Raw genomic sequence first — 18081 nt, forward strand, 5'->3', positions numbered from 1 at the left:
ACTGAATCTTATTCAACCTAGGTATTTTAGAAAGTTTTATCAACGTAATAACTTTTCGTTAACTTATTACATTTTCTATTATTATTGGCCGCGTACGACGGAATTTCATAGAAAATTCTATTTGCGAAAAGACTATTATCTTTGCCAGGCTTTACGCAGCTGTGCTGTACGTACAGTAACACTAGTCTCATGTAATCAAATTGTTGTTATCCGTTTAGCGCGAAGCCCTTGACGGAACTACTAAAAGTTCGTAACTCTTGCTTTAAACTAGAAAGAAGACTTCAGAAATAAGAATAACTTTTTTGTTTAACAATTCAGCAAATATTTTAAATAATTTTAAATATAAAACGAAATAACATATTTGTTGAGTATATCTATCTTTAAATAAAACTAAAATTTAGATTTGTAAAATACGTAGCATGTACTTTTACGTGCACCTTTCTATACAAAATACCTTGGATATTTCTTGATAATGTCATAATATTTTTGTGTCTCTACTTTTAATAAAAATTATATCCTACATACGTAAAACGTTAAAGCTTGACAATGATATATAAGCATTGATATTGGCCGTGTAGCAGGAAGGGGAAGTCCGTGTGTCATTTCTAAGGAATCACCTTTAGTATGTCTCGGACAGTCCACCGTCGTGGTCACCTTCTTGCGTTAAAGGTTCATGGATTTAACAGTTCGTCCGCATTATGTACAATTGTAAGAATCGCCAACATTACGTTAATATGACAGACAATCGTTTACGAGTCGGGATCCCTCGTTTCTCTATCTTCTATCAAAATGAAAGAATCCTTCTCTAAGATCGTAAATCTTTTTTCATGGCAGATAACGAAGGAAATTCGACTGAGCCACCTGTGCCACCGCGGCGAACGAAACGTAAAAACAAAATCGCGCCGGTCAAACTGCCGGTGGCGAACAACGGTGCAACGGAAACCATAAACGACCACGTCGTGATATCTCAGCAAAAATGTCCGCCGCCGCCGCCGCAGCCGCCGCCACCGCTGGAGAAATGTCGGCGCAACAATTTTGGATACGTCGAAATCGGCCAACCGCAATGCGACACCACGGCGAGCTGTCCAAGAACCGAAAACGGCGTGCAACGGCACCCCGAGAGTCATCGCATCAACGACACCGTGACATCCACGAGAGACAGCTCGACGTCGAGCAACGGTGCAAGCGGCGACCCAATTGCGAGGTCAACGGTGTCGAAGCCGTTTCCGTCGTCCCGCTATGTCGCGTCATCTAACAAATACCCATCGCTCCTTTTCACTCTGCGCGATTTCGAGAACGTAGTGTTCGATACGTGGAACAGAAACGACTCCGTGGATCCCAAACAGAACTTACGCGAAGTGGAATCGAAAGCGCACACGTTGGACGACAACGACGACGTCTGCTTTCGTGTGACAACGACGAATCTCCCCTTCGAGAAGTGTCTGGGCAAATGGAGAGATCCTTTCAACGACTACCGATTCGAAAGTAGCGTGGACGAAAATAATTGGATAACCAACGAGAGATCGTCTGGTTGTGATACTTTCGACGATGATTCGAAGTGCCGCGCAGGCACGAAGGTGCGTTTCGCGATCGAATCGCCAAGTTCCTCCCCGTCAAAACGCGACGTAAAGATCAGTGTACCATGTGATAAACAAAACGCCGCTTCCTCTGTGAAACCGACTGAGATCCGAGAGGAATTCGCGAATGCGGAAAATCGCCGCGATCACAATACACGAGATAAATCATACATGTCGGGTGTCGAGAGAGAAAATTTCGGGGAAGACGATCCTTTCATAACGGCGGGCGCAAACGAGGTCGACGCAAAATTAAAAACGACTCCGCAGGCGCATCGCGGCGACAGAAATAACGACGTTAATTGCGAGAAAATTCGCGTAGAGGACTCTCATCTGATATCGCGGGGCGTACGGATTGACGATGAGACTCTTGAAACCGGGAGGGAAGATATAATAACGTCAGTAACGTCAGGCAGAGCTATCACGAGCGGGGGATACGATGCAAAACAAGTGGATCAAAGTAAAAACGCTTCTTCGGGAGTCGCGGGGGACGCTCATCGCTTTGCAAGTAAAAGTTTAGAAACGGCTTGCAGAATCGACGAAGCGACGAAAATAACTCGAGGAAGAGCGCACCGAGAGGAGGAAATGTTTATAAAAAAAACCAGCGATGACATCAAAGAAAAGTGCGTTGCCGAGAACGATGGAGTCTTCTACAATGAGTCAGCCGAAAATTTTTTAAACGAACGCCAAGACGACGGAACGAGCGGAAACATTTTCACCGAGGATCTCGTAAACAAGTCAGTCGAAAACGAACAACAAACTCGACGACTACCTGAAGAGAATAGGGAAGGGAACGATTCTTTCGTAAATTCCAAGAATAAATACGAGACAGCTTCGTCATCGGCGGACATTTTTGCGAAGAATATTCCCGTAAAAGTTAGACGAGATTCTTTTCTAGAAACTATGCTGTCTGACGATTTAGCAGACACTTCGATGAATTGCGCGATGATTTCTGCCACAATTTCTTCAAGTATGGACGTAGAATTAAACGTTACGAACAAATCGCCACACAAAATCCAGAAATTAGATATCGCGAAAAATAAACAGTCGCTGAATGATTCTTGTAATTCGATAAAAATCGACGCAAAGAGTCAAAAAATTTTAAAAAGCTCCAAGAAAACAGAAGAAAGGATTAAAATTTCAAGCGTAAAGTCAACGCAATTAGAGAATAAAAGTGCCAGTGACATGAAGAATGACGTGTTGAATGAGCTTCTCTGCAACTTTAATAATATAAAGTTGAAAATAGTGAGTCCCGAGAATAAGAAATTACCAGCAAAGATAGACGGTGATGAAAATATTTGTCGTCCGAGTTCGATTGGCGATGGAATTTTTAGACAGAAAGAAAATACATCTAAATCGTTTGGAAAAAACGAGATTTGCAGCGTTCCTGCAAGTACCAAGATTACTGAAGTATACAACGATACAATGACAGTTGAGAAAATCGTGAAGAAAGAAGATCTCGTGAAAATAAAGATCGAGAAAATGCCTCAAGATCTTAAAAATGGCATTACGCTAGTTAGTGAAAAAGTCACAAAAAGTCTAAATACCGAGATTAAAAAGCCCGATGAGTCGTTCGGCACTATCAAAAATAAAATTGCAAGAGACAATTCCGAAACAAATATCGACAACAGTTCCTCAGATATTAAAACAGAGGAAATCAATGTAAAGAGAATCGAGGAAACGTCTGTGGGCACAAAGAGTGCGGTCGAGACCAATCAAGAGTCTAGAAAATCGCGAGACGTTCGCGTCCCCAAGACGATACTTAAGAAGACTAACGTTAGGTGCGAGCGGCGGCAAGCGAACGAATGCCAAAAGAGAATTCCCATCGGGGCGCCCGCGACGATGAACAAGATTTTCGACAGTAGAGAGTTCAGGGCGACCGCGGACGATACGTCGCGCAACAAGAGCCTGGAAAATGGCAGGAGACGCGAGAGAGCTTCGAGGAAGATTCACACTCGTGGCGAAGAAAAGACTGACGAAGTAATCGCGGACGAGGCCGACGATGATCGAGGGAGTATCGCAAGTCAGTCGGCATTAGCATTATTAGATGATACGATGAGTAGCGACGATAAGTGTGCCATAGCTAGGAAAACTACTTCCGTAAACTACCCTTGTAATAATAATGACAATAACAGGCCCGTAGCTAACGTAAGTAATGACCAATCGTTTCGCGACGTTGTAACGATAACCCCGGGTAAAGTTAGGAGTTTCGTTAAGTATTACGAGATTCGGTGCGACGCGACGACCGTCGAGAGACATTCTAAAATTAACGATAGGGAGAAAGTAGCTAGGTGTAAGTTCACGAAGAGCCATGCGATGCCCGCGAGGAGCTGGCAGCGGCCGGAAGTAATGGCGAAGGAGAAGAAAACGAACGGTGGCGAAGGGAGCGTTAAATCAAACGATTGCGACCCCCCCGAAACGTTGTTCAACAAAGCTCACCCTTCGACGTTCGCCCCGAGGGTTCCGGAAGATCCTCCCAAGAATCCAGTCCGTAAGACGACGGAAATGGGATTGAAGATAAAGGAGTATGAAAAGAACGGCTTGCACATATCCGATAAGGAGACGACACGTGCGCCGTTCACTAAGACCAACGCGAAAAAGTCGGTGCAGTTCCTGGGCGGCTTTACCGTGATTCACTCGGAAACTTTCGGCGAAGATGAATCCGCGAGGACTGCTGCGGACCGCGATACAAACACGCTGAGAAAGAGAAGAGCCCCAGGAACACCGACGTCGCAGGACTCCGATGATTACCGGGAGCTTGTTCGCGAAACTGCGAAATCGGAGAAACCGCCGGACGTCAAAGAAGGTTCCTCTCAACGACGGGAGGGCGTTACTCAGGTCAGTGAGGCAAAATTCTAGTTATATTGAAATGATTCCCTGCTCATGAAACTCAAACAACTCCAAAAAGTTAAATATTTTCGGGAAACAAAAACTTCTTAATTTTTAATAAGAATAATTATGGTCATTTTTCTCCAGACATGTAATAACTATATAAACAAGAATTTAAGTTTAGGATTAATATTTTTCGAAAAAATTCAGTGATATCGCGTTTATTATTATACTTTTTAATCATATTCTATAAATCTTTCTAATTAGAACAAATTCGTTTTTTTCTTTTTCAGATACTTGCAGTAGCCGATCACGTGCAGAATTCAGGTATTAATCACTTCGTATTAAAACCAGAAACCCCACAGCTCGTATTTTACTGTACCATATAGATAAATACACGTAGCCTTTACGAGTCGTCGTTGCTCCGAGTCTCAAAGAAACCGTATCGCGTGTCAAATCCCTGCGTAAGCATTTTGATTTTGCTACCAATAGAGGAATAGATTTTACAACGCTACACAACGCCTCCTAGAAAGTAATTTCCGCTTGTTAATGCACGTTTACACGCGAAGTAAACCCTGTGTACGTACGAATTGAATTTTCATCTCAAAGACAAAGTCCGATTGTTCAACATAAAATATCAACATATCGCTACTTGTTATTTTCTACTGCTAAAAACTTAATTTTTTATTCAAACCACAAATTCATTGTGCAACTTTAAGCTTTGAGGAGAAATTATGGCATCACAATTTATCTATTGAAACTATTCATTTAGCTGAACGTGTTCCGATAAGCGAGATACGCCACGCGCGTAAATCCGGTTCCAATAAGCCGGTCTACGCTCATCCCGATAAAAGCAACGAGTGGATTTGAATGACCAAATTTTCCGTGTGTTCCGAAAGGATTGGAGGATCGCGGTGAATTGCCCGGCAAACAGACCGCCCGCTACTCTACCTCGAGTGCTTTAACTGCAACGCGGTCTGGATATTCCCGACCGTGAACGGATTCCGTCAATTTATGGAAAGACGCGATACTTCCTTTTCCGTTAAGCAATTGTTCGTTTTGTGACTCATAAAATACACAACGTTTTCTCAGCATTGCGTGGATTTTTTAAAAAATTTATTTTGTAAATTGGTACGGACAATTATTTTGCTCTATTATTTCTCTATAAATATTAGCAAAATTTATAAGATTCGTATTATTTTTGCAATCATATTTAAAGAATTAGTTAAATTCTGTAATAATTATTTTGTCATAATATTATATAGTTAAATAATTCTTTAAACTCTTATTTTGAACGCGTGTTCAAATATTTATGTGTCATAATATATTTATGATTTTTTTAACCGAATGAGGCAAGAAAACGGACTTTGTCTTAGATGACATATTCAAGATGAAACTGTAAAAACTCAAAGAGGCACCGTGAAAGAAGCATATGCGCGATTATGCGGAAGGTGTAAAAAAATTTCCCTCGCGTAGATCTATTCTTCCCTTGGGAGCTCTACGTGTATCGTATTAGTTTTCAGCACCGTGAATATATTTTAGATACATATTTCTGAGAGAGGACTGCTTGTAGCTCTGTTGTCGAGATGTTCCCTGTGAGTTTTCGACACGGCACGGTGTATCGGGGAAATCGCACGTGTCCCATTGCTCTAATTTACGTGGGTAGAATAGCAGTAAAATACACTTGTTGCGCCATTTATGTTGCGCGTGTGTCTCGGTACGTTCGTTTAGTACAGGCTGGTCCAGGCTGATGATTCAGGACTGGTTTCAGGTTTAACATAAGTCTGAACGTGGCTAGGTGTAATATATACCTGCACATACAAAACGCCGCAAAAAGTTCTTTCGTTGACATCAGTTTAATATATAGTTAACTGTACTGTACCTCTTTTTAGGTCGTTTAAATGAAATAATTATCAGAAAAGTAGACTAAGAAATAACACATGACTAATTTGAAGCACAGAAACGGACGATATTAAAATTCTCTCCGCGAATATCAAATATTTATTTCGCTGCAATAAAACTGATCCTCTATTATGTCTGTTATGTCTTTTCTTCATATAATATCGTAGCGTAAAATACTTATATTGCGGTTGTGTGTAATCCTCTTTTATCAAGTTCTTACCTGACTAACGCTTACGCAATAAGGATTCAGAGCGTCACGAAAGTACTTTTTATGATGATGCGGTAACACGTGATATAGCAGTTTCCTTTAAAAAAAAAAGTGCAATTTCGCGATAAACGAGACGAAACACGCTTAAAATTATGTAATAGTAGTTCTGTTAACTTATTATAAGTATTGATGATTTATCATACGGGCGAGTGCATCTGCATTGTGCGAATTAAAAGTGACGTATCTCAGTTAGCCATACTGGAAATGCTTGTTGTACGATTTATTAGTACTATTACATGCATATACGTATACATGTATACTTGCTACGCGTATTATTATCATATATACTACATGTACACAATAAATGTAAGTATTATTGCGCGGTGACGATTCTGTAAAATGCTAATGTGAGCAATTTCCCCGTTGATTATGCGTACATTTTATATAACGTTGTCATATATATAGATTTATTCAAGTGCAGATTTAGCTTAGGTGCATTCTGGAAAAGAAATGCATTTTCTGTCTAGAGGAAACAATAACATTTTAGAACGACGGTTCCTTCTTAACGTCCCTTTCGTACACGTACAGCAGACGGTGATATATATCATATAACCATTAATTATAATATAAATCATTTAATTTAACCACCCAAGTCGTTTTACGACTTGTACTTTAGTTTACACTGACAGCACCTCTTAAAAAGCTGCGCTTTAAATTATTTCTGATAAGTGAATTCAGTATTTGCAATAAACCTTTTTGTTAGCGAATCGTGACAATTTAAGTGCATACGTCACGCGCAGAGAATATCCTGTACATTTGACGATCTGGCAAGAAAAGCTCGTTAGAAATATAGAATATATAGGAAAGAGAGATAAAAGCGATCATGAAGAGAAAAAGATGTAGAACAATTCATCGTTCTTTTCCCTGGATACATTTTTAGGCACAAAGGACGTTAATAGTGTTTTATAATATTTAGGAGAGATTTATATATACATATATAAATGACAAAACCACGCGTATGCCAGTCCTTTGCACTTGGCTATACTTGGTGATGCAATTTGTTGTCGAACTACGCAACTTTCGTTTACATTCGTTCAGATATAGATGTAACTCCCAGTACTGTACGTTTATATTTCCGCTGAATGCTAAAATAAATTATTATTTTTTATGCTGTATAAAATGTTTTTTTCTCCATTCGCCGCTCCTATCAACAAACTCATCGTCGTTTGAGCAACGAGAAATTATCTCACAATTTCGGTTATTTTCCAGGCTGTAATATTTACTTCACGTGTCCGTTACTACACCATACTTGAAACAAATCTATTCTACAATGAAACATGTGTTGATATTCCTTAAATATCATAATTTAAAAAAAGCGCAAAGTGTGTTCTATTCTGCTAAAAATCTGCATTTTCCTCAAAAATGTATGCCTAAGTGCAATTTATGTTGAACGAAAATAATTTCTGGCAATTACACATCTCTTGACTCATCCTTCGCAAGTTATATAAGTGGGCTGCTTAACGGCGACTCGCGACTAATCGGTTAATGACATGGCGATGAACTTTATCTCGGTGCAAATACAAAGAGACACTGCGCAACTTCTCTCTATTGAGGTTGTATAACCCCTTAGAAGAAAAAAAATGCCATATTTCTCAAACTTTGTCAAATGATAAATATTATATTAATAAAGCATTGTTCAAAGTTTGAAAAAGTTTGTGAGGCCTGTTCAAAAGTTATTACAATTTGAATTTTAACATCTTACACAGCACACATCTTTCAGAAAGCTTTTGTAAGATGTTGTGCTGTATAGGATGGGCTCTTATGGAAATTCATCAAGTTTCACTATTTTTTCAACTGTTAAAAATTTTCATACTTTCAGATTTCCGTTTTTGTTAGTTGCAATTAAAGTACAATCTTTCTAAAAGCCGTTAAAAGCAAAAGTTTACATACGAGAAAATATACATAAAAAAGTTTCTATAGCTCTTAAAAAAAAGAACCGTTATTTAATAAAATATCAATATTACTTTCCAATAAAAAATATCGTCTTAAATATATGTTAATTAGCTTTATATTACGTTTCTTAAACTTTTGACAGAGACCTTACAGATCATACAACCTTAATGACTGGATTTTTACACCGTTCGTACTCGAATCAAGTTGAGGACACTCATCTCGCGACACGTAATTGCGAACCAAATGTAGATCGGTTGACGTGTCGATCAACGGGGACACGTAGATACCAAAAGAAATGGTATATGACGCGTTTCCTTATCCGAATATAGCGCTCTGTTACGAGAGAGCTCTTCGCGATATCGGGGGCACGTTGGATAAAAATAAAGAGCCTGTTACGAGCAACAACCGTGCAACGCATGAACCAGTTTGACGCGGTCACCGCATCGCGAATCGGCGCCGGGTACGTAAAAGGATACACCGGCCAATTTTTTATTCATGACGCCTGACATCGCGACGCGCGACTCCGTCGTTTCTCTCCGTCGCTGAAATATTCTTCGCTCACGAGCGATTCACTTCACGAAGGCATTCGGTAACGCATATCCGGAGGGATGTGCATGCTCAGTTAAATATTCCCCGTCTCGTCGTATGTAAAATATGAAATGCAGCTCGCGAATCGCGGAAAGTGCCCGTTCCTAAGGAGTATTATTCGCATCTGGAAATGTTATGCTAATCCAAAACTTCGGGCTAAATTCGTTTACTGAAATTGTACTACACAATGTAAGTTAAAAAAAAAAAGTTTAAATATTTTTTTAACTGGTGCGAGAGACAGAGCGCGAACTTTCTCTCGGGGGCGATTTCTGCCGCGACGTCCAATTTCATGATAGCTATAGTCGCTGGTTTTGATGTGTGTAAAAAAAAAAAGAGAGATAGAGGTAAAGAGCGCGTATTAAATCACTGGCACAGCTTAATCCACTTGTGATGCGCGTGTGCACCTATGTTCGTCGACCCTGCTCACGATTGATCGTAAACAAATTTCTCTCGGGGCATTGATCCATCCTTGAGATGCATCGATCGCAGCTGTTGGCCGCCATCTCACCGTCTTGATCGACCCGCGTTTGGCAGCAAATGCGTATACAGGGTGTCTCGAAATAAGATCTTCCTTTGACTTGTAAATTCTTGTGAATTTTCAACCTCGATCGAAGTTGATTCGAACTTTTGCACGAAGAATGAAGTTTCTTCATTCGCATCGCGAAAACTCATTTACTTACAATAACATCATATATCATTCATCAATTATGATCTTTCAAGTTCTCTTGATGCGAAACAAAACTTATTGGAGAATGATTAAAGTTTATAAATAGAATAAACGAAAGAAGTACTGAGACATCTAAGATTTTGTATTATTCATCGCAATATTATTCAAAATGGAATTTAAACTTTGAGTAAATATAGTTTCTAAACTTGTAAATTTCAAATTAAACTGACACCTACTACCCTTCAGCAACATGTTTACAATGTTAACTCACAGATTCCCAAAAAGATGATTGAAATTCTAAAGTTATTCAATTCATTTTCAATTTATTTATACGGTTATACAAAAATGATTTTAGATAAAAATATTTTTATCTTCGTAAAATAATAAAGTAAAATATTGAATTTCTAAAATTATCTTCAGGAATTAATAACATGTCCAAATCTGTGCGAGTAAGCCTTAAAGAATAATGTATATATATGTCATATTTCCAAGTATTACCAAAAATTTTTTAATTCTACAAAATGTTTAAATATCTCTGTAAAATTTAAACACAATTCTCTCTAAAAATTATTCACCTAAAACTGCAGCAAAATAGAATCATTTTCATCGATCAAATTTGTCAATTCGTTTTTTTCCTTTGCAGCTAATTTTAAACTAAAATTCGAATATTCACAATCAAAATTTTTTTAATTAAAGAAAAGAAATAATTTTAAAATTAGATGATTTAAATATATTGCTAAGACAGCTGATAAAGACTAAGTAAACCGAAACGTCCTGTCGATTTGATTAATAAAATTAAGAATACATTTTTTTTCACACCTAAATTAATGTTCATTTTTGGCCTACTCTCATTTATTTATAAAAAAAAGGGAATAAAATTGAAAAGCTTGTAGTTGTTCAATTTCCATAAATTCTTAGCTGGCATTTTAGAGCCACATTCTTAAATAACACAGTTTTTGAGATCTTTCGCAAATTACGTTTTTTCTGAGCAACTTTAATCCCTCTACATGCCTTAGAACTAGATGTACGCGCTTGCCAATCGCTCAAAACGCCCACGCACTTCTAAACGCTCGTGTGCGCGCACCTGTGCGCGCAAGCGATGAAAACAACACGGGCGGAGTCTCTCTCTCTCTCTCTCTCTCTCTCTCTCTCTCTCTCCGCTGATATTCGTGACACGTCCCACGTGCCGGAATTCCTGCACCCTACCCGACGGATCCCGCGGGAATTTATTTTCGGATCGGTATGACGCCACATCGGGCGGGCGCGTTTACAAGTAGTGCCGCGCCGCACGGCTCCGGAGCATCCGCTCCTCGCTCGCTCGATTTCTCAGTGAGGTCCGCGGCTGCCCGCCGCTCGAGTCCGCGCGACGGGATCTATCGATATTACGCGATCGAAAACGCCCATCTCCGCGCGCGCGGGTGGAAGCAACGACCGTAATCGATCGCGCGCGCGCGCGCGGACAAACCGAAATCCGGTGAGCGAGCTGCAAAAAAAAAAAGGTACTCGCGTGCAATTAAACGCGCTCGATTAAAGGCATTTTTCGCCCTCCTGAATCCTTTATACCTGACGTTTCTCAAAAGTGCATACGCGTGTGCATTTCCAGTGCTGGCAGGTGTTGAAAAATTGGCTCTGCAATTTTCGCTGATCGCGGTGTTGTCGGTTAGCTGACGTGTTCGATTACGCGAAACACGCTTCACGTCCAGTGTGCGTTTCGTCACTCGGAGGAAAGGGGGGAAAAAAAGCTGAAACTATTGTCGTATTATCGGCGAGAAGATTTTGCTGCGCTCCGATCAAGAATCACACTTGCCAAGACGTATTTAACATCGCGCCCGTTGCGACACAGATGCACATAAACCCACCATCGTATGAGTTAACGCCAGCGAGCACGTGTGGTGTCGTCTCGCGAGTGCAGGCTGCTCTCGCGAATTACGAGCCGAGGTATGCTGGAAGATGGATCTTCTACGAATCGGCTGGCAACGTGAGACGTGACGCGAAACTGTGTGTCTGTGCGCATCTCTCTCTCTCTCTCTCTTCTTCTCCCCTTTTCTTAGCCGCCGTCATCTCGGGTGCAAACTGCGAAGAAAGAAAGTTGACTCGAGTTCCCCGCCGCCGCCGTCCGTCGCGAATTTGACAGGCTGCCAAGCCGCTGCGCGAGGTCGCCTTACGTAACACGCCATGTAACGCGCGAACTTGGATCGCAAAAGCAAGCACGAAGACGAACCGGTAACCCGCGCCGTCCTGATCGTCGTCGTCGATCATGTGATTCGCGCGCGGCTGCTGTTCGCGCGGTCGCGCGGAAAACGGGACTGCAGTTTCAACTCGAAGCTTATCGCTGTGCGAATGACCGCTGAACACAGAGAAATCGGGGAAACTGTCGGGACACACAATCGTGCAAAGTGCGATATCCACTTGCTTTTTATTTGCTACTATCTTCTACTGTTATCAATAGTGTGATACACATAAAATTACTTCGCGATATAAAGCAATTCGTTATGCAATATATGTATGTGACGAGTTGAGAAGTTTCGTGTTATTTAAAAATAATAACAATTATTATTATTTTCTAAATCGTTTCATGCTGAGAACAAAAATCCATCGAGCAAACGAAATAACGATCTTTCTCGACTGGAATAAAATTCATCGAGGCAAAACAGGACCCGTTAAGAAGTCCACGTTCGGGACGAGAAATTAATCGTTGGGCGAGCAAGCGAGCGGTTTTTCCGGCAGATTATTCAAGCGAGAACGAGCGAGCGAACCGGGACCATGAAGAACGCCCATCCGACCGTCAGCGCGACGACTTCCAGTCCGGTCGGTCCAGATTCCACGGAGCTCGCCGAGTCCGCGGAGCCGATCATCCGGCTGAAGCTGCAGAAACCGCTGCACTGGGAGTGGGAATTGACGACGTCCGCCGACGCGCTCCCCGTCATCCAGCTGTTGGACAAGGACGGCCGATTACTAGTAGAGACCACCGGCCGAACGGCGCAGCGAGCGAGAGGTTCGTTCAAGGAGGGCCTGAAGATTCACGAGCAATTCCCCGTCGACGAGTCTAGGGCCAGCTCGAGGAGCAAGGAACAGACGTCGTCCCCGTCGACGTCGTCCACCGCTTCGTCCTTCGTTGTGACGCCGTTCCAGAGCAATCGCAATATCGACGGCTTCAGCAGCAAGTTTGGCACATGCAACTTCGCGCCACGAAAATCCCGTAGCGACATCAGTATCAACAAAGAGGGACGGAGCAGAAAGAGACACTCGTCCACCGTGGAAGATCCGACAATGAAGGCAAAGCTCGAGAGAAATGTCGAGGAAGCAGCGACGGAATTCAAGAGGTACTCCGTCGGGGATTATCTACGACAGCAAATCATGAACGATCTGTGTACATCACGTAATACGATCGGGAGAACCGCGGACGAGATCGCCAAGGACAGATGCAGAAAGGTCAAAGCGTATCTGAGAAGTCAGAGCGAGTCTCTGCTGAGCTTGGTTCGTGAGGAAGAATGCAGCGGAGGCGAGACTGTCGGACCGACCGAGAGGAATCTCGGTGGTTGTGACTCGAAGAGGAACAATACGGTCAACAATTCTGAAGAGACCAAGAATTCGAACGAGGAGAACAAAAGGGCGAGGTCGTACCTACGAACCCGAAGCGCCTTAATTCCGACGGAGAACTCGGCGAAGGAGAGCGCCAGGCCAAACGAGGAGAACGGAGTCATTCGCAGGATAAAGGATGACACGAAGGAGGAGGAGCTGGCGAGAACCAGAGCGTACCTACGCGAGAAGATACAGCGGCGAATGAATATGGAACAGGCGCGTTCGAGATTGACCGTTCGCCCTGGCGTTCCGGATGCCGAGATCGAAAAGTCCGGGATCAGAAAAAGATACTCGGACTACAGCCACGAGGAAAATCAGAAGAACTACAGGACGCGAAAGGTGCGCAGCGAGACGAGTATTTTGCGATTCAATCCCGAAGTGATCGAGCGGGAGAAACTAAAGTCCAACAGACAATCGGAGAAGGAGAGGCTAACAAACTGCAGAGAATCCGCGGAGGAGTTTCAGGTTCAAAGGAAATCGCGTAACTATCGGCGATCGAGGAGCGAAGCTTTAGTCCAAACCTCAGAACTGGATAATCGATCGAAACCGCAGCTGAGGAGAGAGTCGTCTAGTTTGGATAGAAGGAAGGTTTACCGAAAAACCAAGAGCGACGTTTTGCTCGGACAAATGGCGATGGCGGCGGCCAACGGGAACAGCGTCAAAGATCTCGCAAATCCCCTGAGACATATAAGGAGTCAGGAGAACGTGGAGGAGTCCTGGCGAGAATACAAAGAGCGGAAAAGGAGCGAGAGACTTCGTCGGGAATCGGGTAGAGAAGTGCCTGAAGAGGACTTCATGAGTAAACCGAGATGGAAGGACCTACAACGAGATCTCTGCGGCTCGCGCAACTGCAAAGTCTGCCAAAACTTACGAAACTGCGTGGATCCGTTTTACGATCGAAGTGAAAAGAATCGTCAAGAAGACGAAGAAATGTTAACGAGAAAGGAAGTTACCGCAAAACTTCTCGAGAACGAGGCTTCGCCGACAAATAACAGCAGACCCAGCACCAGTTTGCAGGAGAATTATTTGCTCGTCGGACAGAAAAACACGAATGGATGCCAATCGCCAATCATCGCCAAAATTCAAGTGAAAAATCGCGGCAAGGACATTGGCAGCGTGTCCGCGTTGAATGTCAATTCACCGGATTTCGGGTACAACTCAATTCCGTCGAAGAGCTCCTTCAAGGACTATCGGGAGTTATATGCACGCTCGAACGTGAAGAAAAGCGACACTTTCAAGATCGTCGACGGAAGCGAAGATCTTGAAGAGGAACGCGCGAACGACTCTGATTCGAGAATAAACGGCGACGACGGTTCTGACAGCAATTTCGGCTATCTGAACGGCAAAATTTCTCTAGCGAATAAATCGAACGAGGACATCACCAAGGATTACTTCAAAAGAGTTTACGAACTGCTGAAGAGGAAGCAAGAAGAGAAACCGGCGGATGAAAGTCACGAGTCTCTGGGTCATGATGATTCTTCGTCTTCGAATTATGTCGAGGAAATACAAAAGAAGAAGCATCACCGCAGGAAAAAAGACAAAAGTCCTCAAGGTAAGATATAATGCAGGAAATTTTTACATATAATTGATAATTATAGATAATAATCTCAAAATAACTCATGTCAATTGTCGCAATTTTCTAGTTATTGTGATTGGTAATGATGTCCTAATTGTATTAATCGGTAACTAACGGCTCCATTTAATAATCATATCAATATAAATGTATAAATGCAATAAATTCTATATAACGATCATTATACCATAAAACTCAGTTAAATAATCACATTAATACAAATGTAACAAATTCTGTATAATAATAATCTATACTAATTTTCAATAATTTTATACAATTGTTAGTTTTTCCATTATATTAAAATTTATTGATTACATTAATCTTGATTCTACTAAACAGTCCGGAAATTCTCAGAAATTTTAGAAAAAAAACCGTGTTTTTCTTGTCGTATTTTTCCGATTAAAAAAAAATGTTACTTTTATTATTTTCTATGTCAATGCTTTTAAAATATCTTTCATATTTAAAATCTCAAACAAATAGATAATTTATCAACCATAAATAAAAATAAAATTAATGGTTATTATCACAATCATATTTTTCTGTATTTTTGAGAAAAAATGCAAAACGTAGCATTTTTTCAAATTTTATCTTGCTAGAAAATTAAAAATACTATTTCCGATAATATGTATAATATTTAAATGTAGAAAATTTCACATAACATATATTTCTATTTAAAAGTATAAAGGTATAGGAAGAGATAGAGAGATGTATAGGAGTAAAGAAACGCCTCAGATAAACGCAACTTGGAAAATACCGAAACCCGGACAAAATAGTAATTACTAGCGACGGTTGAGAACTTTAATTTACGTTGCCTACAATATACATAACTACCTCTCCGCAGAGTGGCACGTCCGATATTGCGCTCTTGTGCCTTTTACTGATACTAGCTGATAAAAAGTTCTGCAGTGAATACAAAAAGTACACTCGTTTATTGTATTTTCTCATATTTATGTGACGCCTCTCATATTTCGTTGTGTTTAAATAATATTTAATATCCGAACATCAAAGTTTTCTCATCAAGCTAAATTGCACATTATCAAACTTTTGGAATAATGCTTATTTATCGTGTAAAAATGTAAAATATGTATGATATTATTTTGTGCGATAAAATTTATGTTAAAAAACACCTCGCGCGAGCGTAAACACATTTTATATTAATTAAAAATTTATATACATTTTTTTTTCTATTTGATTTGACAGAATATCTAGACTTTCGGACTTGTGACAGTTTAATTTCCCCCCTTTTCACAAAGTGATTCCATGCAGTGGAAAACTATATTTTCACTTTCAATGCATTTTCTTACGATTTCCAACCGTTCGCCTCTGGTCTTTCAATATCCGTTCTATCGACCCTTCAAACTTTGAAGAGATCTCTGCTTCTCTCGTGTAGGATAATTAAATTTACCTGAATATAGCAGGTACCGATCTTACGATAAAATTGCGAATGTAATATTAAAACAAAGAGCAAACATTAACAAACAAATTCTTCACATCGTAATTATATTTTTCGTAAATTCTCATGTATCGGCAGTAAAAAATGTTCAGCTGAATACCTAAAGCTAAAAAAAAAACGCTGGAAATAACTTCAGCACGATGCATCTCAATAATGTCAATTCGATCAGCGAAAAAAAGGAGCTTTAAATTTTACATAATCTAAATGTCACAGATTTATCCATCATTAAAACCTTTAACTTTTCTGAATTATAAAGCACGACCTCTGTGCCCAGCTCCAGGCCATCGGATAGAAATCCGACCGAAAAATACTGGGCAGACCTTCGAAAGTCCTCGGAAACTCCTCTCGAGCATTGTCAATTCTCAGAAGCCTTACGTAAACTTCGAGACTTTTGGCTTAAAGGCTTGGGCGAGCCCTTCCCTCGGGGTTTGTGAAAATCACGAAGAAATCTCCCGCACACTCCGACCCGTTCACCTCTTTCGCGAGGTTACCCTGTTATTACAACGAAAAAATAAGACGTGAGTGTGATCTTTTGACCTGCAGGCCGCTTTGAATTTCAATCTAAATACGGTGCAGTCACTCCGCCAGCCATGTTTTCCCACGAGATAAATATTTCAATTTACGCTCGCCTACAAGAGATGCAATTTATTTATCTTTTATTGGAAGATCGTTTTATATGCAAAGTTCTCACACAATTATTATTTTGTTCATTGCAAACCTTCGCTAGCTTCGGCCGTTTGATAAGCCTCAGCGTTATCAGTTATGCTACCGTGATAATATCGAAATCCTTATAATATAAAAGAAAAATATTCTGTCGGTACAATTATATAAAAATTGCAAATTTGCACTTTCCAATATTTTTCACATATTGATCCTTCGTTTCAATAATAATAAAAATATACGTTTTAATTCAGAAATCCTAATATAGCATGACATAATTACTGCATATAATTGAACTCTGCTAATTAACATATTGAAAGAGAACATATAAAGAGAATGAGTTATCGTATAATATAAATTAATAACAACAAAACAATTTTATACATTAACACTAGGTATAGTTCAACAAATTCAATACGTTAATAAACCAATAATATTCTGAAATGCAATTGATATAAATTGCGTAATTAATTAAATATAACCCTTTTCTCTTTCACGAAATCGTTGCTGACAGAAATTTTGACGTGTTGACTAAATAATCACCGCAATCTCCGGGCATTTGCATACATAAATTTTAAAAAAAGGTAAAAACAAAACCGGCGATCGTTAATTCAAGACAGAATCCCCCCATTCTTCTTTCCGGACGTCATAGGGCAGTTCGCGCGCAGACGAACGCGGGCAGAGAGGAAGTTGGCACGCACGTAACCCTTGCGAGAAGTAAGCGTTGCAAGAAATGGAAATTCCCGAACGAGAAATTTACAGGCAGCGGAACAAACGCACCACACCGGAAGTCACGTACGCCCATTTCTGGAAATGCTCCGTGAAGATCCGAGAGACGATAGCGATCGAACGCGAGGGTTTCTCATCGTGCACGCGCGTGAGCACGATCGCAATCTGCTCTAGTAATTATTTATCAATCTAAATTTTTTGCAAAAAAGTATATTAATAAATTGAAACAAACAAACCTGGAAATAATATCGCAAATTAATTTGATCGTCAAATTTAATAATGATGGACCAGCTTCTTAAAAAAACTGTTAAAAAATTTATTGTGAGAAATATATCATCCCGGCCAATAGACCTTCTGCATCTT

The 18081-nt window shown here is 40.5% G+C and overlaps 3 protein-coding genes across 7 annotated transcripts in view; all 3 read left to right on the forward strand.

Moving 5' to 3' along the window:
* LOC105834222 overlaps positions 1-968 on the forward strand; it is a 94865-nt gene extending 93897 nt beyond the window's left edge. For all 3 annotated transcript variants that reach the window (XM_036287195.1, XM_036287196.1, XM_012676538.3), the window contains one exon: positions 835-968. The gene's annotated coding sequence lies outside the window, so the exon portion shown is untranslated. The remainder of the gene's footprint in view (positions 1-834) is intronic.
* LOC105834211 lies at positions 828-7693 on the forward strand. Its single transcript, XM_012676523.3, has 2 exons — positions 828-4412; positions 4697-7693. Exons 1-2 carry the CDS (start codon positions 828-830, stop codon positions 4790-4792), a joined length of 3681 nt encoding a protein of 1226 aa, XP_012531977.2. The 3' UTR covers positions 4793-7693.
* Positions 7694-10410: 2717 nt separating this feature from the next.
* The window catches only part of LOC105834215, a 125178-nt gene continuing 117507 nt past the window's right edge, over positions 10411-18081 (forward strand). For 2 of the 3 annotated variants that reach the window (XM_012676528.3, XM_012676529.3), the window contains exon 1: positions 10411-14855. In XM_012676528.3, coding sequence (XP_012531982.2) covers positions 12485-14855 — 2371 coding nt within the window. In that variant the 5' untranslated portion in view covers positions 10411-12484. The remainder of the gene's footprint in view (positions 14856-18081) is intronic. The other variant, XM_036287194.1, reaches the window with a different exon arrangement.

Source organism: Monomorium pharaonis, chromosome 5 (assembly GCF_013373865.1).
Source record: "Monomorium pharaonis isolate MP-MQ-018 chromosome 5, ASM1337386v2, whole genome shotgun sequence".
Taxonomy (NCBI): Eukaryota; Metazoa; Arthropoda; class Insecta; order Hymenoptera; family Formicidae; genus Monomorium; species Monomorium pharaonis.

Coding starts and splice junctions, on each gene's coding strand:
- LOC105834211 (XM_012676523.3), top strand. CDS start 828: ATGGCAGATAACGAAGGAAATTCGACTGAGCCACCTGTGCCACCGCGG. Junction 4,413..4,696: donor GACGGGAGGGCGTTACTCAG/GTCAGTGAGGCA, acceptor TTTCTTTTTCAG/ATACTTGCAGTAGCCGATCA.